The sequence below is a fragment of the Xenopus tropicalis genome, chromosome 8, assembly GCF_000004195.4.
Source record: "Xenopus tropicalis strain Nigerian chromosome 8, UCB_Xtro_10.0, whole genome shotgun sequence".
Lineage (NCBI taxonomy): Eukaryota > Metazoa > Chordata > Amphibia > Anura > Pipidae > Xenopus > Xenopus tropicalis.
This window is the reverse complement of record NC_030684.2, coordinates 127,990,855-128,015,611: the sequence shown is the minus strand read 5'-3', so window position 1 is coordinate 128,015,611 and position 24,757 is coordinate 127,990,855. Positions and strand designations below refer to the sequence as shown.

At 44.8% G+C, this 24,757-nt stretch overlaps 2 protein-coding genes across 2 annotated transcripts; both read left to right on the top strand.

Moving 5' to 3' along the window:
• Positions 1-600: 600 nt before the first annotated feature.
• Positions 601-14,770, top strand: LOC105945139. The gene is made up of 4 exons (XM_004919232.4): positions 601-1,860; positions 9,893-10,219; positions 10,986-11,258; positions 12,802-14,770. Exons 1-4 carry the CDS (start codon positions 1,581-1,583, stop codon positions 12,963-12,965), a joined length of 1,044 nt encoding a protein of 347 aa, XP_004919289.2. The 5' UTR covers positions 601-1,580; the 3' UTR covers positions 12,966-14,770.
• Positions 14,771-20,618: 5,848 nt separating this feature from the next.
• LOC116406462 lies at positions 20,619-24,757 on the top strand. Its single transcript, XM_031890709.1, has 4 exons — positions 20,619-20,737; positions 21,702-22,031; positions 22,910-23,155; positions 24,372-24,757. The coding sequence occupies exons 1-4, from the start codon at positions 20,701-20,703 to the stop codon at positions 24,485-24,487; spliced, it is 729 nt and encodes a 242-aa protein (XP_031746569.1). The 5' UTR covers positions 20,619-20,700; the 3' UTR covers positions 24,488-24,757.

Below are 24,757 nucleotides of genomic sequence, written 5' to 3'. Positions count from 1 at the left end.
TTGCTCCCCAACCCCTTGGGTGTTGCTCTCAGTGCCCCCAAACCAGGGAGTTATTTTTGAATTCCTGTCTTGGGGGAAAGTTTTGGTTGCATAAAAACTATAGGGGTATATTAATCATGCTGTGTGTCACAGCCCATATTTGGCACCCCAGGAACTTTATATGTTTGTGTTACTCCCCAGTTCTAACCTCTTATCTTATTTTAAATCTTCCATCCCCTTTACAAGTTTAGTTGCAGAAAAAGAGGTGTACCATAATGAGACTGAAATTAAGAAGTAGATGGACTGGAAAATAAAAATATATTCTAGAAGTATGAAAATGAGACCTTGCCTTGTAAAAGTGAAGAGGAGTAGAAAAGTTTATTTACTTTATAAGCCTGTATTGTTTGCTGTGTGTAGTGACTGTACTGAGCATCACATCCAAACACTCCAGCCACTTATTACACAGTATATGGAATTTCAGCTCTGTTTATTGTGAGCCCCAAACCAAACAAGAGATTATTAAAACCTGCCCCAGACGCCATATCAGAGCTTCCCGGTGCTTAGACTCCACCTTTATTTTTATCTAGTCAATTGTTAAAAAGCTTGCGAAAAACAGTGTGGTTTATAAATGAATTGCTGCTGTACTGTTAATATCAAACACGATAATAACTAGCAGGCTCAGTTCAATGTATTATCTTGTTTTGAAAGCTTGGAGTCACTTAGCGCGAGTTACAACGTTACTTCACCACTTCCGGTTTGATCTGGTTCGCCATGTTGTAGGAAGACTCGGCAGCTCCTCACACACTTACGCAACCCAGCGAGCTTGAGGGGAAGGTACCCTTGAGCAGCGGATTTTAGCAAAACAGCAAGTTCCCGGGACCTACGCGGGAGTGGCACTAAGGCGATAATTGTTTTCTGCGAGTTCCAGTGTCTCGGAGAGCAGAGAATGGAGCGGAAATCTGAACACTGGGAAGCGCCGATATGGCCTCTGAGGGCAGAACTTTTTTTAAGTTGTGGAGAGGCAGAAAGTGTCTCCCTCGCTGGGGGACTGAGGGCTGGGGGACTGAGGGCTCGGCGCCTGATTAAATACACGGAGACTGATATGAGTTCCTTCCGTTTAGGGGGAGGGGGGTGCGGATCGATGGCGGGCCGCTCTGTGTGCGCACCCTCCGGCTGTTCCCCTCAGTGTGGGACTGGGGTGCCGGGGGCCCCCAGAAAACCTTACACTGTGGCCCTAGTTTACAAATTATTTTTCCTTTCCTTTTAACTCGTCTTGTTTATTCCTTTAATCACTTATTTGTACATGTTATTATCTATTATGCCATCCTCTTTATTCTCATATGTAAGTGGGGGACGGCCCTGGTATAAATCTACAAGGCAAATGGCTGGGTGAGCAGGAGGGCCCACTGACAGCTGGGCACAGTGAGAGGGATCCTGGTTGCCGTAGTGCTGCACACAGACAGTGAAAGCGCATCCGCCTCGGGCAGAGAAACCACAGGGCTGACAGAAGGGGCTGTACACTTGCTGACGTCTCTTTAAACCAATGGGCTTTTTTTTGACGACCTGACTGCTCCGCCTCCATGTGCTTGTAGGGTTATTTCATGCAGGCTGCTGAGCTTGGTGCTGTTTCCCAGTTGCTGGCACAGACCCTTTACATCTGGGAGAAGAACCTCATGCACAAGATTCTCTGGACTGGCCCTGGCAGTGTTTTATTGTATTATTGCCACCAAGTAGCCACACAGGAGTCCGTTTGTGATTGGCCACATAGGGGGCATTTATTCTGCATTTTGAGATCCTGGGATCCTTACCTGTCAGAGCTGCAGCATTCAGAGCCCCCGACTGAGGGAATTCCGCTACCAATGGCCGGGTCATATCTAACAGGTGAGTGGGAACAGGCTCCCTATACTCTTAAATAGAAATGCTGGGACACAGGCTTATTTGCACTCCTACCCCTGAACTGGATCTGAGAGGTGCGCTAATCACTTTACTAACCTATTGCCCCTTTGGTGCCAATTTCCCTGCCCAGAACCGTGTCGGGCCAGGCTGGAACAAGCTGTAGTTTATGTAGGGCAACTCTGTCAGTGAATGTGAGCTTTTAAATCTGTGACCCAAAGTAATTTATTTCTCTAAAACACCACTGAATGAATAAGAAGCCAACTTAAATTCCAACAAGTTACTATTTATTTAAAGGGGCTATATACCATACATTTTTACATTTTTTAAACCATGTAAAATAATGTAAGTGCTTTTATTTTAAAGGAGGCATATACAATAATTTTTCAGAGTGCATTAATGGATGTTTCGTACTGTAAGGGGGAAGCAGGGCAGCAAGGCTCTCTGGGGGAAGCAAGGCTCTCTGGGGGAAGCAGGGCAGAAGGGCTCTGAGAGGGATTGGAGCAGGACAGAAGGGTTCTGAGAGGGGGGGAGCAGGACAGAAGGGCTCTGAGAGGGATTGGAGCAGGACAGAAGGGCTCTGAGAGGGGGGGAGCAGGACAGAAGGGCTCTGAGAGGGATTGAAGCAGGACAGAAGGGCTCTGAGAGGGGGGGAGCAGGACAGAAGGGCTCTGAGAGGGATTGGAGCAGGACAGAAGGGCTCTGAGAGGGGGGGAGCAGGACAGAAGGGCTCTGAGAGGGATTGGAGCAGGACAGAAGGGTTCTGGGAGGGGAGGAGCAGGACAGAAGGGCTCTGAGAGGGATTGGAGCAGGACAGAAGGGCTCTGAGAGGGATTGGAGCAGGACAGAAGGGCTCTGAGAGGGATTGGAGCAGGACAGAAGGGCTCTGAGAGGGATTGGAGCAGGACAGAAGGGCTCTGAGAGGGATTGGAGCAGGACAGAAGGGTTCTGAGAGGGGGGGAGCAGGACAGAAGGGCTCTGAGAGGGATTGGAGCAGGACAGAAGGGCTCTGAGAGGGGGGGAGCAGGACAGAAGGGCTCTGAGAGGGGGGGAGCAGGACAGAAGGGCTCTGAGAGGGGGGGAGCAGGACAGAAGGGCTCTGAGAGGGGGGGAGCAGGACAGAAGGGCTCTGAGAGGGATTGGAGCAGGACAGAAGGGCTCTGAGAGGGGGGGAGCAGGACAGAAGGGCTCTGAGAGGGGGGGAGCAGGACAGAAGGGCTCTGAGAGGGGGGAGCAGGACAGAAGGGCTCTGAGAGGGGGGAGCAGGACAGAAGGGCTCTGAGAGGGATTGGAGCAGGACAGAAGGGCTCTGAGAGGGGGGAGCAGGACAGAAGGGCTCTGAGAGGGGGGGAGCAGGACAGAAGGGCTCTGAGAGGGGGGGAGCAGGACAGAAGGGCTCTGAGAGGGATTGGAGCAGGACAGAAGGGCTCTGAGAGGGGGGGAGCAGGACAGAAGGGCTCTGAGAGGGATTGGAGCAGGACAGAAGGGCTCTGAGAGGGGAGGAGCAGGGCAGAAGGGCTCTGAGAGGGATTGGAGCAGGACAGAAGGGCTCTGAGAGGGATTGGAGCAGGACAGAAGGGCTCTGAGAGGGATTGGAGCAGGGCAGAAGGGCTCTGAGAGGGGAGGAGCAGGGCAGAAGGGCTCTGAGAGGGGAGGAGCAGGGCAGAAGGGCTCTGAGAGGGATTGGAGCAGGACAGAAGGGCTCTGAGAGGGATTGGAGCAGGACAGAAGGGCTCTGAGAGGGATTGGAGCAGGACAGAAGGGCTCTGAGAGGGGGGGAGCAGGACAGAAGGGCTCTGAGAGGGATTGGAGCAGGACAGAAGGGCTCTGAGAGGGGGGGAGCAGGACAGAAGGGCTCTGAGAGGGATTGGAGCAGGGCAGAAGGGCTCTGAGAGGGGAGGAGCAGGACAGAAGGGCTCTGAGAGGGATTGGAGCAGGGCAGAAGGGCTCTGAGAGGGGGGGAGCAGGACAGAAGGGCTCTGAGAGGGATTGGAGCAGGGCAGAAGGGCTCTGAGAGGGGGGGAGCAGGACAGAAGGGCTCTGAGAGGGATTGGAGCAGGACAGAAGGGTTCTGAGAGGGGGGGAGCAGGACAGAAGGGCTCTGAGAGGGATTGGAGCAGGACAGAAGGGTTCTGAGAGGGGGGGAGCAGGACAGAAGGGCTCTGAGAGGGGGGGAGCAGGACAGAAGGGCTCTGAGAGGGATTGGAGCAGGACAGAAGGGTTCTGAGAGGGGGGGAGCAGGACAGAAGGGCTCTGAGAGGGATTGGAGCAGGACAGAAGGGCTCTGAGAGGGGGGGAGCAGGACAGAAGGGCTCTGAGAGGGATTGGAGCAGGACAGAAGGGTTCTGAGAGGGGGGGAGCAGGACAGAAGGGCTCTGAGAGGGGGGGAGCAGGACAGAAGGGCTCTGAGAGGGATTGGAGCAGGACAGAAGGGTTCTGAGAGGGGGGAGCAGGACAGAAGGGCTCTGAGAGGGATTGGAGCAGGACAGAAGGGCTCTGAGAGGGGGGGAGCAGGACAGAAGGGCTCTGAGAGGGATTGGAGCAGGACAGAAGGGCTCTGAGAGGGATTGGAGCAGGACAGAAGGGCTCTGAGAGGGGGGGAGCAGGACAGAAGGGCTCTGAGAGGGGGGAGCAGGACAGAAGGGCTCTGAGAGGGATTGGAGCAGGACAGAAGGGCTCTGAGAGGGGGGGAGCAGGACAGAAGGGCTCTGAGAGGGATTGGAGCAGGGCAGAAGGGCTCTGAGAGGGGGGGAGCAGGACAGAAGGGCTCTGAGAGGGATTGGAGCAGGACAGAAGGGTTCTGAGAGGGGGGGAGCAGGACAGAAGGGTTCTGAGAGGGGGGGAGCAGGACAGAAGGGCTCTGAGAGGGATTGGAGCAGGACAGAAGGGTTCTGAGAGGGGGGGAGCAGGACAGAAGGGCTCTGAGAGGGGGGGAGCAGGACAGAAGGGTTCTGAGAGGGGGGGGAGCAGGACAGAAGGGCTCTGAGAGGGATTGGAGCAGGACAGAAGGGTTCTGAGAGGGGGGGAGCAGGACAGAAGGGCTCTGAGAGGGATTGGAGCAGGGCAGAAGGGCTCTGAGAGGGGGGGAGCAGGGCAGAAGGGCTCTGAGAGGGATTGGAGCAGGGCAGAAGGGCTCTGAGAGGGGAGGAGCAGGGCAGAAGGGCTCTGAGAGGGGAGGAGCAGGGCAGAAGGGCTCTGAGAGGGGAGGAGCAGGGCAGAAGGGCTCTGAGAGGGGGGGAGCAGGGCAGAAGGGCTCTGAGAGGGGGGGAGCAGGGCAGAAGGGCTCTGAGAGGGATTGGAGCAGGACAGAAGGGTTCTGAGAGGGGGGAGCAGGACAGAAGGGCTCTGAGAGGGATTGGAGCAGGACAGAAGGGTTCTGAGAGGGGGGGAGCAGGACAGAAGGGCTCTGAGAGGGATTGGAGCAGGGCAGAAGGGCTCTGAGAGGGGGGGAGCAGGGCAGAAGGGCTCTGAGAGGGGGGGAGCAGGGCAGAAGGGCTCTGAGAGGGGGGGAGCAGGACAGAAGGGCTCTGAGAGGGGGGGAGCAGGACAGAAGGGCTCTGAGAGGGATTGGAGCAGGGCAGAAGGGCTCTGAGAGGGGGGAGCAGGGCAGAAGGGCTCTGAGAGGGGGGGAGCAGGACAGAAGGGCTCTGAGAGGGGGGAGCAGGACAGAAGGGTTCTGAGAGGGGGGGAGCAGGACAGAAGGGTTCTGAGAGGGGGGGAGCAGGACAGAAGGGTTCTGAGAGGGGGGGAGCAGGACAGAAGGGTTCTGAGAGGGGGGGAGCAGGACAGGACAGCTCTCTGGGAGAAGAGGGAAGGAACCGCTCTTGGGGGGATGGGGACACAATCAGCTGTGAGTGGGATGCAGGGAGTGCAAACTATACTTTTTAGAGAAAGGGGAATATATTACCAAAAACAAATATGATGCAATATGTTTCCTTTAATACCTTTTGGGTTCAAATATGTCCATAACAGCTTGAAAACTGTGCTGTACCTTATGCAAGCTTCCGGTTTAGACTCCTCAGTATGTGGATGTGTTTTGCTTCAGTAACAGAGCAGCAGCTACCAACTGATCGGTTCCCTCCCCCTTTGTTTCAATGACATGTGACAGGGCAAGGAAGACTGAGAGGACTATTTTACTAAAGGGCTATGTTAAAGGAACAGTAACACTAAAGTTTTTTTTTTAAGTAAAAAATCTATTCTACTCTGCTCCAAGAATTGCCCTATCCTGCGCAAAGTTTATTATTTTCAATGCTTTATTAAAGATACGTGCTAAAACTCTACTTCCGGTCTTTTCAAATAAGACGATACGGCGAAAAAAGGTGTAAAAGGACATCTTTACCTGTTTCAGATTTGTCAAAATGTCTACTTTTTCAAAAATATATGGTTTTCTGACCGTCTCTTTACAATGAGTTGGCAGGAGAGAAAATTCATATGCACTAATTTCATTTGGGGTCCATACATAACTACATACTTGGGTAAGTCTATGCATATTGGGCATCCAACTGTTCAGTAGACCTTTTCAGAAATGTCATAAAAATTGCTAAATTTAAAGTGGACCTGTCACCCAGGCATAAAAAGCTGTATAATAAACGTCCTTTTCAAATTAAACAAGAAACCAAAATTCATTTTTATATTAACACATCCAAACCCATTATAAAGGCATTTAAAAATCCCAGCTGTCAATCATATTGCCTGCCCCGCCTCTATGCCTAAGGCAGACAAGTACTTTAACTTTCAATTCAGCTCTCGCTTTCCCCCTCCCTCCTAACCATCTAATTGTGTAGCCAGTGCATGGGCCTGGGCATCTGGTCCCCCATTCTGGCACAGAAACAAGATTTTGAGGTGACAAAGCTTGCCTTAATAACAGTGCCCACAAAATGGCTCCTGCCTATTTGCTGTGATTGTGTAATTCCAGGACTGAAGGAAACACGATTTATATTACTTATATAGTATAAGTGAAGTTTATTTTGCTTAAAAAACACAATAGAAAAGAATTTCAAATTATCTCTTAGGGTGGCAGGTCCCCTTTAAGAAAGCTTTGCAGATTGGTACTTTGGTGTAGAAAGGCATCTTTAACCATGTTGGATTCGTCAGAATGTGTACCTTCCAAACATATATATAATTTTCAGAGGTCTCTGTACAGTTAGGGGGTATTATGGCATATAATACACAAGCAAGGGGTCTTGTTTGCAGAAGCTGAATTGGCAGCCGAGGAAATTCACATGCACTATTCTTTATTTGGGGTCTGTAAATATCACATACTTTGGTAAATCAATGCATATTGGGCAGCAAACTGTTCAGCAGAACTCTAGTCTATTTTGGGTGATTTGCCATTGTATGTAAACAACAACAATTACAACATTTTTTTTGGTGTTGAAAGGTGTCTTTACCCATGTTGGATTCATCAGAATGTGTACTTTTCAAAAATGTGTTTTTTTGGGGATCTCTGTTTGTAGAAACTGAATTGGACCCCTGGCATTTATATTTAGGGTGTTTTATCTTGGTACCTAATGCTATGCTATGAGATAAGAAGCTGTAGAATGGAAGCTTTGAAATGATTTTTCCAAAGTTTCACAAATTTTTATAAAGACTGGTACATTTAGGAAAGCATTGCAACTTGGTAATTTGGGGTAGACAGACAGTTGTGTCTATTCTGGATTCCCCAGAATCTGTGGTTTTTTTTCCAAAAATGTATAGTTTTCTAGGATAAACCTACTGTAAGTGTAATATTTGGCCTTGAAATCTAAAGTATGCAAATTTGTACATTTTTTGGAGCAGTGCTTTGGAAATTTGGTAGTGTACTGCTGGGAGTATATACACTCACCTAAAGGTTTATTAGGAACACCTGTTTAGCTAATTGCATTAATGAGAAATTAATCAACCAATCACATGGCAGTTGCTTCAATGCATTTAGGGGTGTGGGCCTGGTCAAGACAATCTCCCGAACTCCAAACTGAATGTCAGAATGGGAAAGAAAGGTGATTTAAGCAATTTTGAGCGTGGCATGGTTGTTGGTGCCAGACGGGCCAGTCTGAGTATTTCACAATTTGCACAGTTACTGGGATTTTCACTCACAACCATTTCTAAAGTTTACAAAGAATGGTGGGAAAAAGGAAAAACATCCAGTATGCGGCAGTCCTGTGGGCGAAAATGCCTTGTTGATGGTAGAGGTCAGAGAAGGGTATTAGTATGGTGTTCCTAATAATCCTTTAGGTGAGTGTGTGTGTGTATATATATATATATATATATGTATATGTATATGTATATATATATATATATATATACACAAATAGTTTAGAAGCTAATGAAAAAATGTTATGCCCTCTACATGCCTTTAGGACATTATGTATACTATATCAAAAAGAGGGATCCATGGCTAGTCAAAATGAACCAAAGCAAATGGGATACAGCCCCCAGATTTAAAGGGCAAGTGGAACAGCAATGTCCAAAAGTATGACAAACACAAAAAATAAAAAATCACATTTTATTCAAAAATTTTAACTTTTTGTGTTTGGGATACTTTTGGACTTTGCTGTTTAGGACATTAATGTCAGGCCAATATCTGCCCCATGTGTATAGTGACAGACTGATGCCTTTGAGGTCACTCACTACAGGCACAGGTGGCTTTGGTGTTCTCCCAGCTGGCAAATTGTGACGTCAGTCTTAGCACAAGGCCAGCTTTATACCTGTTTGTTAGGGCCCACAGGCCGAATGATCAGAGCTGCAGGGGGTGACGAGTAGACTTGTGTGCTGGTGCTGCATTCACCTACCAGTATGGTGTATGGGCAGATTGCATTTTCCAGGATGTCCAATCGTGACCTGTCAGAACTGCCACTTAACCTGGCATACATAGCCAGATGGGCAGGCAGTATAGTCAAAATCGGCCAAACTGGCATATTGGGACATGTATGGACAGTTTATACACGGTTTGTTTTCTCTGATCGATCGGCCCAGATGCCCTGTTTGTGTTTGCACCTTGTAATCACTGCATACATTTGTGGTGTATAGAAAATTAGTACATACAGTGCCAAACAGAGTGCATATAAGGGGCCACCAACACTATCGCCACCTTTCTTCTATTCCTATAATTTATGCAGAGAGGTGAACTGAACTCTGAACTGCAGGAAGTGAAGAGAAACTGCGTCTGCTTTTCACTTTTTCACCTGCAGGATGTGCTGTGCACAAATCAGCCAGCCATACATTTACCAATAAGTGTGAAACTGTTTTATACAATATTATTGGTTTGTGTATGCCAGCTTAAAGGGGCGGTTCACCTTCAAGCTTACTTATATTATAGAATGACCTATTCTAAGCAACTTTTCAAATGGTCTTCATTATTTATTTGTTATAGTTATTGAATTATTTGCCCTCTTCAGTCTTTGCAGTTTTTACATGGGGGTCACTGACCCCGGCAGCCAAAAAACAATTGTTCTGTGAGGCTACAGTTTTATTGTTATTTTTACTTTTTGTAACTTTCTTTTTTAATTCAGTCCCCTCTCCTATTAATATACCAGTCTCTCATCCAAACCATTCCCTTGGTTGCTAAGGTAACTTGGACCCTAGCAACCAAATAGTTGCTGAAACTCCAAACTGGGGAGCTCCTGAGCTGAAAATCAAATAATAAATGAAGACTAATTGGAAATTTTGTGGAATTTTATTCTCTATATCATACTAAAAGTTAACTCAAAGGTGAACCACCGCTTTAAGGTTCCATTAAAACCAACAGACTTGTTTAGACTGATAAAAGGCAGATAAATACTGTAAAGCTCACACCACACTAGAATAATAACCAGTACCTCTGTAAAAAGAAAAACATTTTTATATGTACAAAATGTCAAAAAATTACTTCATTTTTGCCGCTGCTTTTTTAAAGGTTTATTGCTTTGTGAAGTTGATTCCCTACTACACAGGAGGACAACGTGTATTTTAATATACAGTATTGTAATGGGGTAAACAAGAATTTATTAAAATAGTACCCCCTGATGGAATAACATTTTAATTATGTTTTTCTGTTTTGCAGTTGCCCTGTTTGTGTCACTGCTTCCCAGAGCCGGGACAGTGATCCATCGAGTAGCAGTTTCGTCAGACCTCAGACTCTGTGGGTTCACGTGCAACAAAGATGGTATTTACACACTGGTGGGCCGAGTTGATATCCTGGATTACGTTTGTCGTGACAAATCAGTTCATTTTAATACCTTGTATGAGAGCAGATTGCAGATGAATGTTTCCGCCGGCTGCTGCATCATCACCAATGCTCAGAAGTCTGACACTGGGAAATACCTGCTGCAATTCCAGGAGTTTCTAAAAAGAAAACATCTGGTCCAGACTACAGAATGCTTTGTTATAGGTACGTTTTTGTTATATACTGGACCATTAAAATGTTTTATTTTAGGGCTCTGGCACACGGGGAGATTAGTCGCCCGCGAACAGGGAGTTTTGTCGCGGGCGACTAATCTCCCCGTGTGCCAGAGCCCTAAGGGTCAAGACACACAGAGCTACCATAGACAATACTGAGAATTTTCTCTGCTAAAACACATGTAGAGACAATTATCAGTAAATGATCCGCATTGTCTATTTTAGTAGCCATGACAAGTAGCTGCTACTAGTAGCTCTGTGTGTCTTCACCCTAAATTTTGTTGGAAAAGTTTGATAGACAGCACTGCTCTAGATCTTGCATTACTGTTCATGCATCACATATCTCTGTTTATAGCAAAAGTAAACATTTCTCTTAGTTTACTAAATACTAATCCTACACTTACATTTTTATTTCAAAGCACTGAAATTTAATGGGATCTGTTAGCCACTTTCCCTAACGCATTTCTCTAATAAGGGACAGTTAGAAAGCATTGCAGTTACTTGTTGGCACTAAAGGTAGCAATACGCTATAAGATCTTTCACCTGATATGCCCACCTAAAATTCAATATTGCAAAATATCAAATTACAGTGACAGGAGCAGGAGCTATCTGTGAGCTGATGCAGTTTCCAATTGAACAGAAAAATCAAACCTGCCTGATTGACATCTGGCCGATTTTTTTATATATAAATAATTTTACTTTTTGTCTTTGGAAATGTTTTATATTTTCTTTTTACATTTCTTTATTTCCCTCCCCAGACCCAGTCTCTGTGACCAACATAAGCGTCAGGCACAACGGAGAAAATGTGAGTGATTCAGGGGAGACTGTGTCTCTGAGTGTTTCCTACAGTGGGGAAGAGGCGACAGTTGTGTGGGCATGGAACGGGGGAGCCCTGCCTGAGAGACACCAGCTGAGTGACAGTAACAAGACTCTCACTGTACCCAGTACTGACACCGGCACATTCACCGCCCTTGTCTCCAACCCAGTCAGTCACAGCAGTGCTCAATATAACCTCACACTCCCAAGTAAAGGTGAGTGTTTTGCTGCCCTGGTACCCTGTAATATATGAAAGCAGCTTCTGTGTTGTGATACTTGCAGCAGCTTCTGTATATTTGTTAGATTTGTGTGAATCACAGACATTACCATTTACCTTACGGGTATAAATAGGTTTGCAGTAGTACACAGTGATACAATTTGCTGCTTAGTCCAGACCCAAGAGTATGCATAGAAAGTGAATTGAGAATTGGTGGCAGGTACAGGTATGGGATCCGTTATCCTTATCCAGAAAGCTTCAAATTACGGGATGGCCATCGCCCATAGACTGCATTATAATCAAATAATTTAAATTTTTAAAAATGATTTCCCTTTTCTCTGTAATAATAAAACAGTACCTGTACTTGATCCCAACTAAGATATAATTACCCCTTATTGGGGGCAGAACAATCCTATTGGGTTTATTTAATGGTTAAATGATTCCCTTTTCTCTGTAATAATAAAACAGTACCTGTACTTGATCCCAACTAAGATATAATTACCCCTTATTGGGGGCAGAACAGCCCTGTTGGGTTTATTTCATGGTTAAATGATTCCCTTTTCTCTGTAATAATAAAACAGTACCTGTACTTGATCCCAACTAAGATATAATTACCCCTTATTGGGGGCAGAACAGACCTATTGGGTTTATTTCATGGTTAAATGATTCCCTTTTCTCTGTAATAATAAAACAGTACCTGTACTTGATCCCAACTAAGATATAATTACCCCTTATTGGGGCAGAACAGCCCTATTGGGTTTATTTCATGGTTAAATTATTCCCTTTCCTCTGTTATAATAAAACAGTACCTTGTATTTGATCTTAACTAAGATATAATTAATCTTTATTGGAAGCAAAACAATCCTATTCAGTTATTTACAGTTTAAATGATTTTTTTTTAGTAGACTTAAGGTAAGGAGATCCAAATTAAAAGATCCCTTAAAGGAGAACTAATCCCCCCCCCCCCAGCTATAAAAGCCCCCTTAACTGGCCTGCCTCGACGCCACCACACTTCTCCCTTATTGCATACTCTGTTTTTTAAAAAACTGCCCGTGTCGCAACCCCCAAACTAAAAATGCATTTTTAGGTTGGGGTTTGCGACAGGGGCAGGGTTGTTGTTTTTCTGTGTTTCTGAGATAAATGTGTTTATATGGCAGGCTGTAGGATTAGGTAGATGTCCAGGAAAGCAGTTCCCTCACTCTAGGGGAATCTTCCTTTCTTGGTCTCTTTGATAGAGACTGCCCCAGATTAAACATTCTCCAGAAAAGATTTTCTTTAGGGAATACATTCTTTTGTATTAAATTGTGAGAGCTGGAGTTGAGGAGTTGATCCTCTGTGATGTTAATGAGAAATGGGAGAGTCAAAGGAAGGGGCCCCAGTGACATTGGAAATATTACCTTCCCACTGCAGAGCACAGAGATTGGATAGGAGGAAGGCTTATTGCCCCCTTGCAATATTCATGTCCATGTTTGTTTCATGTATGCTTTGCCTATGTCCTATTTATCAGTGACCGATGCAATATCTTTTGTTTTACATTACAGAAGCAGAATCACAGTCTTATACTGGGATGATCTTCGGAATTATCTCCGTTCTTGTGGTTTGTGTTGCCTGTGGAGTGGTTTATTGGGCATTCAAAAGAAGGCCACAGATTGATAGGTATTCTCCACCTCCAGAGAATGGACTGAACACGGAGGGGGGGGTGTGAGTTGCAGAGTATGGTGGCACCTCATGGATCTGAATAATCAGGTGTCACTACAGCTTGGATGCAGGACACTTAGTCTGCTTTCTGTCTGCCTTTAGCTATATTATCAAGAGTGGCCTGTTGTATTTGAGCCCACAAGTGCCTTTGTGCCTTTGCTCCAATTGAAAAAGGATGCAAGCTAAGAGGAATGCAAACATCAGTGTCAATATTCCTTTCCCACTCTTGTTATATGGGGTTGCTGTCTGTCACCTCTTTCTACATGCTTAGGGGCTCTGGGGCTTCGCGTTGTATTTTCACATATTCGCTGCTCTGTTTCCTTAACAGGATAAAGTGAGTGAGAAATTCCCAGGGAATGCTATATCCTCTTGAAAGAAATATTTGATATTAGGTGCCTAGGGGTAGCCAAATCATTACAGAAATCAATGCGAGAAAGATAGGAAAAGGTGAGTTTAGGACACGGATGTGGTTTGGATAAAGAACAGAGAGCAAATGTATTTACACAGGTAAGCAGGAGAATCCAGGGAGGCATTGCCTATAAGAGGCAACAGTTGGTTGGGCTGATAATGTGGTGACATGGGTCTTTGAGCCAGTTCAAAAAATATCTAGGGCATTTCAGTATGTTTCTGTTCCCTTGCTAACTGAGACATCAGCCCAATGCTGCCCCCCCCCCCCCAAGGCCAGGGTATAAGGGGCCACTTCAGTAGTGCTGACAGCACAATTCTGCACTATTACCAAACCTATAGTTAAAAAAAAAAGAAGAATTCTTGGGTTTTGCTGCACACTGCTGCCTTACCAAAGCACCATGTGGCATGCACTCAATCGGGCACCAGGGGGCAGCAGTGAAGGTTAAACGGCTTTATTCATAAATACATCCTGATGCGCTTTGTGTGTATACAGTGCTTCCCACGTTGTGCTTTGATTCGGTGTTCCTCCCTGTGCTGCAGGTCAGGCATTGCACCCGGACCACCAATAAGAAGCGATGAGTGACCTGACTGTTTTAAAGGTTTTCTGAGTTGTGTGGCTAATTGAATGGAGTAAACATTTCTAGTAAAAGGTTTGGGGCATGGGCACCCCAAACCTCATCTGGTGAGCTTGTCTCCGTATTTATAAGTTGTTTAAAAAATTGTAACTGGTAGCCAACAAGTTCCTTTATATACATAAGTATAGATAGATACATATATATATATTAAAAAGGCTGTTTTAACCTAAGATAGGTTGGGAGCCTCCTTATGGTATAGTACACTGCTGCCTTAGGCAAGGTTCTCTCCTCACAGTAGCTGCAGAACTATGCTGACACTTGGCTTCCAGGAGTATCTAGACAAACAAAATTGGCATTTTCTCCAAATTTCATTCTGATTGGCCATTAGGCTGAGCTTTCCAGTCACTGCTATGTGGAGAATAATGAGTATTTATATGCCTTAAATGCACAGTGAGCTCTATTTATAACTCAGGTATGATGGCAGTGGGGTCAAAGGGTTTGGGGGGTTTCTGTGCTTAATAAATTGCAAAAAAAAACCATCTACAGCGGTTCTAAAGTATTTTTAGCCGTCCTGACAGTGTTACAAAGTATATGTAATGTGCTATAATATACACTCACTGCACATTGCGTCTTACTGTGCCAGAATGAGTTGACTAGTGACATTCAGGGCAAGATGGTATCTTCAGTTGTGTCCTCTAATCTCATGAACAACAATCAATTAGTGCCTTAATGAACAAGATCTTAGAGAAACTTTTTGTCATTTTTCCTTGTAATCTATTGTGACTAGCCTAAAACAGCTTTGCTGAATAAAATGTGATTTACAAGATAATGAATGAGTTATACTTTTTCTTAAAGAACAATAAAAGTTAAAAAATAAACACAGCTCAGATTATAGGGTGTATTCTGTAGATGTGCAAACCAACAGTCATTTGCTCAACAATACCCCCATTATTGGAGTCCGAAAGAGTTGCTAAACTGTTAAGGTCCCCATACACTATAAGATCCGCTCGCTTGGCGATGTCGCCAAGCGAGCGGATCTTTACCTGATATCCCCACCTACGGGTGGACGATATCGGGTAGCAAGTTGCTTTAAAAAAAAAATAATCCGATCGTTTGGCCCTGGGGCCAAACGATCGGATTACAGTTGCGGCCATGGGGCAGTCGGTTCGGGGACCGCATCAACGAGCCGATGTGGTCCCCGATCCGACTGGATTTTCTAACCTGGCCGATCGATATCTGCCCAATTTCAGGCCAGATATCGGTCGGCCAGGCCGCTCGTTTCTGCCCATACACGGGCCGATTAGCTGCCGAATCGGTCCAAGGGACCGATATCGGCAGCTTCTATCGGCCCGTGTATGGGGGCCTTTAGGAAGGAAGTCCCATTCATTCTCATTACCAGCAGTGGTGGTAAAAGGAGGCACACACCTGATTGGTTGCTAGTGGTAGGCCAGCCTGTGTTATAGCTGACTGGCAGTAAGAGGTAGAAAGTTGTGTGCCAAAGGAACGTATGTAGTGCCACCTTTTGTCTGGGTATTCTAAGTTTGCTGTTGCTCCCCTGGAACAATTCCAGCCACTTTCTCTACATATTGCATTGCTTTAATTTACACAATTCACAGCCTATAGAGTGTTCTGGTATCCCATGCTGGCAGTCTGTGGGTTCTGGCAAATGCCAGAGGGGCCATAGACACTCGCTATTTATTGGGTCTATGGGGGGCTGTTTAAGACTCTCTGTACAGGTATGGGATCCATTATCCGGAAACCCATTATCCAGAAAGTTCTGAATTACGGGAAGCCTGTCTCCCAGAGACTCCATTATAAGCAAATAATTGTAATTTTTAAAAATGATTTCCTTTTTCTCTGTAATAAAAACAGTACCTTGTACTTATAATTAATCCTAATTGAAGACAAAACAGTCCTATTGGCTTTATTTAATGTTTGAATAATCTTTTATTAGACTTAAGGTATGAAGATCCAAATTACGGAAATATCCCTTATCCGGAAAATCCCAGGTCCCAAGCATTCTGGATAATGGGTTCCATATCTGTACTTGAAGTGCCAGGGCTAGCCTGATCTTCTGTGATTTGGCACATGGCAAGAGCATACTGAGCATGTACAGGGTCACTGACACCCAAAAGCTGGCCTAACAAGTTTACAAGATTGAAAGCCCCTGTGCATAACTTTGAATGCCTGGATCATTACTGTTAAATGTATCATTTTTGTTTTGCACTTGACACTAGAGAAACTTACTACTGAGCTGCCATTCTCTCCAGTTAACTAAGCACATGTGCACTTATCTCCCATAGCCCTCCTTTTGTTTTATGATGCTATTTCAAAAATATAAGAGTGGAGTGGGGGAGCTTGTTGCTGTATGGATGTGGCCAGTGAAAAAGGTATATATATTAAACACTACAACTGATACAACTCCCTAACCAGGTGTGATTAGTTTATTGCCCTTAGACTTCCCAGTGGCTTCATCAACTTTTTTGAATTATTGTTTTTTGTCAATTTTGTATTAGAGTGTGCGTGCAAATTTTACTGTAACAAAGTACTGTCCAAAACTGTATAGTGTACCCCCCTACTGTCCCGATTTTAACAGCTCAGCCTGCAATCCTGAATTCTTACTCAAAAGTGCCTCATTTCCCTTTAATCTTCTGCACTGAATGCCATAAAAATACAGAGTTTCTCAAACTTAATTAAATAAATAGGCTTTTGACAGAGCCCTGAATACTTAACAGTCAACACCTGCACTGAGATACAATTGTAACTAATAAGCTACACAGGTCTCTTGGGGGGAACTGAGACTCACATCTTAAAGGGCAATTTCAGCTGCATTAGCAAAACTGTAATAACACATAAAATAAGACCCCAAAAATGTGTTCAGACTTTACATAAAGAAATGTCCCTCTACATTTCCTTCTTCCAGGAAATGCCCCTGAAGTGAAAGAGCAGAAAATGTTAACCAAAAAAAAAAAAAAAAAAAAGTCAAGAAAAGTACCACAAGCGTAAAATCTTTAGGCAGTGCAAGGGTTAAACTGCAGTTTGATCATATGAAAAAAAAAGTCTGGAAAAGATCAGTCTCAGGGTTTCACTTGAAATAAGCAGTTTTCTATCCATATCCAAGTTATGTAACACATAGGAGCTAAATTGCACCAGTGCAGTAAATAACAGCAACCAATATCTGTCTATCCTTAATTAAAGGTACAGGATCTATTATACAGAAACCCGTTATCCAGAAAGCTCTAAAATACAGCAATTCTAATTTAAAAAAAAAACAATGCCTCATTTTTAACTAATTTTCTTTTCTTTTTCTTTCTGTAATAATAAGAAATTAGCTGTACTTGATGATAACCAAGCCATGTTGATAGGAAAAAAAATCACGGTATCTTAATATTTAAATGTTCTTCAATTATTGGCCAGATTATTGTTTGGGTTTCATAAGGCTAAAACCTGAGACGTGAACAGGCGGCAACCCTAGTGGGAACCTGTATATGGGCAAAACGCTGGCTGATATTGTCTTCTAGGTTGGTCTGACTGACATGATCAGTTCAAGACTGACACAAAACAGTCCATTCCTTTTATTTACAGGCACAATGATGCCACCTACTGGTGAGAATGTGTATGTCACTGTATGGGATTTGTACTGAGTAAGGGTAAACTCATTAGGAACAGGTTTGGATTATTATGGAGAACTGGAACATTATTTTAGCACTATTTGTTTTACATACAAAGACAACTGTATAAAAGTATGTGACACTGTATTATCCATGAGGTAATAAGGGCTAAACCACTGGACACTTCAATGTGTAATTATATGTGATCAGGGCGGTACTTACCAAATCAAAACCACCGCTTATCTGATCAAATCAGCAGCCATAGCAGGAGGGTCAATCAAACATCATTGTGTATATAAATATAAACTTTATTCATATCTTCTAAACACCCAAACACTTTGGGGCAGAGACAGCGCAAAGGCTTGACATGTTATGTGATTCTGCCACTCCCTCACTGTCACTCCTTGTCTGAAGCCACTTATAGCCAATATTATATCAATATTATATATGCTATCAGGCTGAGCAGCTACAGCCCCACCCAGAATCAGCTGTGCCTGTGAGTCCTACTCAGGGCAAATACTGCCTCCCCCCAGCCCATCTACTCTATAGTGTCTGTACAGACGGGGCTGCATGGTACTGGGGAGGCAGCTGCGACTCTGCATGGGTCAGGGCCTTTACCCATAATCTTAGTTTGGCAGCATTGCTGTTAAAGGAAAACTAAAACCCCAAACAATGTAGGTCTCTATAAAAATATATTACATAAACAGCTCATATGTAAAACCCTGCTTCATCTAAATAAACCATTTTCATAAAAATACACTTTTTTTTAGCAGTATGTGCCATTGGGTAATCCTAAATAGAAAACCGCCATTTTAAGTACTAAGGGCTGCCCCCTGGGATCATAGGACTCTCAGTGCACACAAACAAGCCAAGGCACACATACATGCTAGGGCACATCAGCCAATGAATGGGCAGAGTTCTGCCTTTTGCTCTCACACTACTTCCTGTTACAGTTAGAGCTGCATTATTTCCTGTCAGCTGATCTCTGAGGGAGCACACGGCCCATCACTAAATGGCGGCTCAAGGGAAAGGATGTAAAAGGGCAATATTTACTGATATATATATTCCAGTTTGGCGAGATTCTTTAATAGGTCACTTAACATAATATAAACTATCTGTTGGTTAAGTATTCATTCTGGGGGTATAGTTTTCCTTTAATAGGGGCTGCCTGCTTGTCTGTTGCTCTGTGGTATCTGATTGCGGTCCTTTAAAGAGAGGCAGAACCCAGTGACCCCACGGAACATTCCCACAGGGCCCCCATGGGATGTATCACAGCAAGTGGGACATATCGGTACCGGTTACTGAGCATCAGAGTGAGGGGGAAATGTTACCGGGTAACGGGGCCTAATGGAACCAGCTAACAGCCTGAATACAAAGCATTAAATGAGCCTAAATGAAAGTAACTGGCTATTACCTAGGGTGAAGATGGCAGCACAGTGCCACCCTGCGCCCTGTATATCTCACTTCTGCCCCAAGGGTGTCTGGGGGAGCGACTCATTATCACTTTAGTGAATTCTCCTAATGCTAAAAGTGACTGGGTTTATTCTGTAACTTTAGTTACTCAGCTCAGTGAATGGGTCTTTTTTTCTTCCTTTGGAACCAGGTAGGAACCTAAATAAAAAGCATTAAATGAGTCTAAATGAAACTCACTAACTAGTGCCTAAAGGTGGCCATACACGCACCGATAATATTCGGTGCGTGTATGGTATGTCGGCGAGTCGACCGATATCGCAGGAAGCTGCTGATATCGGCCGACTCGCCGATCGGACCAGTTTGAAAATTTTGATCGGGCGCCATAGAAGGCGCCAGACCAAAATCTCCCTTCAGCGCTGAATCGGCAGAAGGAGGTAAAAATCCTATTGTTTCTACCTCCTTACCTGCCGATTCAGCCCTGAATGGTGTGTGGCGGATCTGACCGATGGTCGCATGAAACATCGTCAGATCGCCACGTGTATGGCCAGCTTAAAGGTGAAGATGGCAGCACAGTGCCACCCTGCTGTATATACTGTATCATCTCTGCCCCAAGGGTGTCTGGGGGAGCGGCTCATTATCACTTTACAGCTCCCATATAGATTGTAAGCTCTACGGGGCAGGGACCTCCTTCCTCTTGTTTTTCTGACTCTTATTGCAACTGTACCTTGTATTTATTGTTGTACTCTGTATTTATCCATTATCTTTAACCCCCTGTTTGTATTAATGTATTCTACTGTACAGCGCTGTGTACATAAGTAGCACTTTATAAATAAAGATATACATACATACATCACTTTAGTGAATTCTCCTAATGCTGAGCTGGAGAGACTGGGTTTGTTCTGTAACTTTAGTTACTCAGCTCAGTGAATGGGACTTTTTTTCTTCCCTTGGAACCAGGTAGGAGCCTAAATAAAAAGCATTAAATGAGTCTAAATGAAACTCACTAACCAGTGCCTAAAGGTGAAGATGGCTGCACAGTGCCACCCTGCACCCTGTATATATCATCTCTGCCCCAAGGGTGTCTGGGGGAGCGAATCATTATCACTGTAGTGAATTCTCCTTATGCTGAGCTGGAGAGACTGGGTTTGTTCTGTAACTTAAGTAACTCAGCTCAGTGAATGGGACTTTTTAAATAAAAAGCATTAAATGAGTCTAAATGAAACTCACTAACTAGTGCCTGAAGGTGAAGATGGCAGCACAGTGCCACCCTACACCCTGTATTTATCATTATTACCACTGTAATGAATTCCCCCAATGCTGAGCTGGAGAGACAGGGTTCGCTCTGTTACTTCATCGGCTCTGTGTGAATGATTCAGTTTCATGGCTATAGCGGCACAGGTAGCGGCACAGGTATCAGCCGGAGAGAAAGCGAAAGAAAAGAATGAGGTATTTCCCGCGCTCCCCGATACACACATGGCGCCTCCGTTTTATTCCGAGAGCCCAAATGTCACTGCGCCAGAGCTGCTGAGAGCGCTAAACTGCACAGCGCTGCCCGGGTACAGTCTGGGGCTGCCAGACACTGTTTCCCGGCTGCTCTGGGGATACTGTGTGGGGCCGCTCTGGGGATACTGTGTGGGGCCGCTCTGGGGATACTGTGTGGGGGACACGTCTCGGTTCAAGCGCTGCACTAGGGAACCTGTCGCTGCGATCTCTCGGCTCGGTGAGTGCGGTACGGATGAGCGCTCAGGGGCTGGGGCTCCTATGGTTTATAGGTGAGTTACTGGGGGGTTATTCTGTTACCAACCTGAACCCCATTTCTCCAGCTGAAAGGGTGATTGTACTCAGGGGGACAGTGAGGGGTGTGGGGCATTATCAGGCTCTTCTCTATGGTTCCCCCCTGTATTTTAACACTGAAGATTATATAGTTAAATGCTTCCCTCATTATGGTATAGGGTGTTCCTTAAGTAAACTTTTAGTATGTTATAGAATGGCCTGTTCTCAGCAACTCTTCAGTTGGTCACAAAAAGTGAAATAACCTAAAAACTAGAAGCATCTGAGAATATCACCCTCTCCATCATACTAAAAGTTAAATCAAAGGTGAACAATCCCTTAAGGCTAATGCCACACGAGGCGTAGGGCGGATAGCTTTGACAAGCAGAAAACCGATTGCCGAAAATTCTGCCCTACACCTCCTACATGTGCCTGAATGAATGGGATACGCTCGGGTGCAGGCACATGTAGCGGAAATAAGCATAAAAGCGCGAGAGAATGCAAAGGTGCGGGCACATGTAGGAGGCATAGGCAGGGTCGGACTGGGCCGCCGGGACACCGGGAAAAATCCTTGCAGCACACCCCTGCCCGACCGCTCCTGCCCCGACGTGTTAAATTTACGCACTCGGGGAAGGACGTCGGGTGGGGGATCCTGCAAGAGGGGCACCTCGGGGGGGGGGGAGGCTATGGGCGCGGGCCCCGGTGGGCCCTTCACCCGAGAATTTTTGGCAAGTGTTTTTCCGCTTGCCAAAAATATCCGCCCTACGCCTCGTCTGGCATTAGCCTTAAGGGCAGCGTGCTGGCCAACTGCATTCTTTCCAAAGCACCGGGGAGGCACAGGAGATGTGGCAGCTGTTTAACTCTCCTGCACCCCAAATCCCCAGTGCCTGAATGGGAGAGGGGGGGGGGGTTACAGGGGCATCCTTCATAAATATGAGCCTAAAAATGTGACAATCTTGTTCCCAGTTCTCCTGTGTTCCGCACATTGTTCTTTGGGCTCTGAGAATGTTCAGTGGGTTCCGGTATCATCCGACCTGCGGATCTGTGGCCTCACATGTGAATCACTTGGGATTTATACCCTCGATCTTGCACCTGATAAACCCATCCTGGATTTCGCTTGTTCAGACAAATCCCTGAGGATATACAGCATGTATGATACACGGATTAACCTGAATGTATCCACGGGCTGCTGCTCCATAGCCAATGCTGGGAAATCAGACAGAGGGGACTATGTGCTGTATTTCTATGGGACAGATGGGAAGAAGAGACTGGCTACACAGGCAATCTGGGTTATAGGTAAGTGCCCTGTGTGCTGTGACCAATGCTTGCCCAGTGGGGACTGTCATTAGCCCAGAGTAGGGGTTTGCAAGGCCTTGGTAATATGGATATTCTAGGGCCCACCTGCCCACCCTTACATTCAAAAATGAGTATATCTGCTTTATATACATTTATCAACCCCAGCACAGTAACAGTTGGAGCCCTTGGCTTGGAGTTAGGCTAAAACAGTATAGTCTTCAGTATAGAATTCATTCTGCCACCCCGGGGTATTCCCTGTGTATAGTGTGCCTGAGGAGCCAATAATCACTCTCTCACACTGTATATAGTATGCTTGGTGTGTCAGTGCCAAGTGCTTGGGGGCCACATTTTACATAGTTACATAGGGTTGAAAAAAGACCAGAGACCATCAAGTTCAACCCATCCAAGTAAACCCAGCACACACAACCCACACCTACCAATCTATACACTCACATACATAAACTATATATACAACCACTAATACTAACTGTAGATATTATTTTGCCATGAAATGTTTGGGGCCAATAGAACAAGAGAAAGGGAGGTGAAAAGGCAGGGTTACACCATCAGTCGTATGGAGAGAGCGAGAGGCAGGGACTATTTGCCCACCCAGCCCCGGAACCCTGTGCCAGCTGGCAATAAGTTGTGTAGGGGCCCCACAGTTTATAAGACCGGCCCTAAATTCCAGGGATCATCTGCTTCCTTCCCAGCTGGGCTCTGAATTTCTGAGATGCTCCTCTCACATCTGTGTACTGTCCCTACTGTATATGTGTCTGTAATATGTGTATTATGTGTGTCCTGCATACATGTTAAATATTTATGACCTGTGTAGAAGTGATCGCAGTGGAACCGAAAAAGGTGTTTATTTCCCTCCCCAGACCCAGTGTGTGTGACCAACATAAGCGCCAGGCACAATGGAGAAAATGTGAGTGTGAGTGTTTCCTACAGTGGGGAAGAGGCGACAGTTGTGTGGGCATGGAACGGGGGAGCCCTGCCTGAGAGACACCAGCTGAGTGACAGTAACAAGACTCTCACTGTACCCAGTACTGACACCGGCACATTCACCGCCCTTGTCTCCAACCCAGTCAGTCACAGCAGCGCTCACTATAACCTCACACTGACAGGTGAGTGAGGGTCAGATCTGTTACCATTTGTTACATTACACTTTACTAAAACTTTACAACACCTTGTGTGTAACTTGAGAGTGAGAGTAAGTGAGAAAGGGTACATAAACCCTAAATAAATTTTTTATTTTTTGTAGTATTTTTTTTAAAGATAACTGCATGTTGCTCATTGCTTTTCTGAGATTCTGGGCTACTGCCAAACATGGTGGATTCTGACAGGCTGATAATCTTGTGTTACCCTTCCTCAGGTACAATTAACTTAGGAGATCACCAGCTGAACACATATTGACCTCCAGTGTCCATATACAGGAAAAAAGTTTTTTCCAAGTGAATCCTTATTAAGTCCATATACATAGGGGCACATTTACTAACCCACAAACGGGACGAATGCGTCCGATTGCGTTTTTTTCGTAATGATCTGTAATTTTGCGATTTTTTTCAGCGTCTTTACGATTTTTACGTAAAAACGCGAGTTTTTCGGCGTCTTTGCGATTTTTGCGTAAAAACGCGAGTTTTTCATAGCCATTACGAAAGTTGCGCAAAGTCGCGATTTTTTTTTATCTGTGGAAAATAAATAACTATTAGAAATATGGTACATAATCGCAAAAAGCAATTAAAATTGGCATCCTCATTTAAACCATTAGTGGCAGTATTAAACTGCATAATCCAAAACTACTCCCTTTATAATAACTTACGTGTCTTATCGCCCTCTGGAGCTCAGTTATTGAATTACAAGTGGTCTCTCTGTGTTTTTGGCATATGGCGCTGGTTGGAAGGTACCAGGAGTATCTACTTGTATCTCATTGCTCTTTTTGGTGCAAAATTAATGTCTGCCTTCTTTGTGAGGATCAATAATGTCTTTTGGAATAATCTCTGTAACACATGAAGGCACTATATAAGTAAAGTACAATAAATAATTTTAATTATTTGATGAAATAAAAGAAAATATACTCTTTTAATAGGTAAGGACTGATGCAAGGACTTTGTAGAAACCATGTTACTAAATGTGTCTCTTTTTACCAAATGCAGACATTTTCCCTTCAGTGTGTATAAGATTAGGTTTCATTTTCTCTTTAAGCTATATAATGGAGTACTGGGGTAATGTGTATAGTGTATTATTATTTGCTAGATATATTGAGTCTCCTACCCTTGTGGTTATAATAATAACACTTAATAATATATGCAATGAAATATAAAATACTTGTTTCTCTTACAGACTCAGCATTTGCCTGCAGATCCCTAGGATGGAGAATTGGGATCATTGCATCCGCACTTGGTGTTGTTTTTCATGTTTGGTGCCATGTTAAAATGAACCACGAACAGAAAGACTGAGACAGAAGTTATGATGCCAGTTATATTACATCATTATAAGTGCAATGTTTTGGGCTAAAGTGCCGCAGTAAATTTTGTGTGGTGAACTTTTTTTGTGCAAGTGATACTGTGCCATATAGTGTTATCCCTACTCCAATGGAATAGAGGATTTCTGACACATAATTGCTTCTAGGAAGTATTCTATATGTGTATATAATATCTGTGTAATAAGGATAACTGTAAACTTGCCCAGAACAACTACCCACAATAAATGTTTTGCAGTAAACCTGC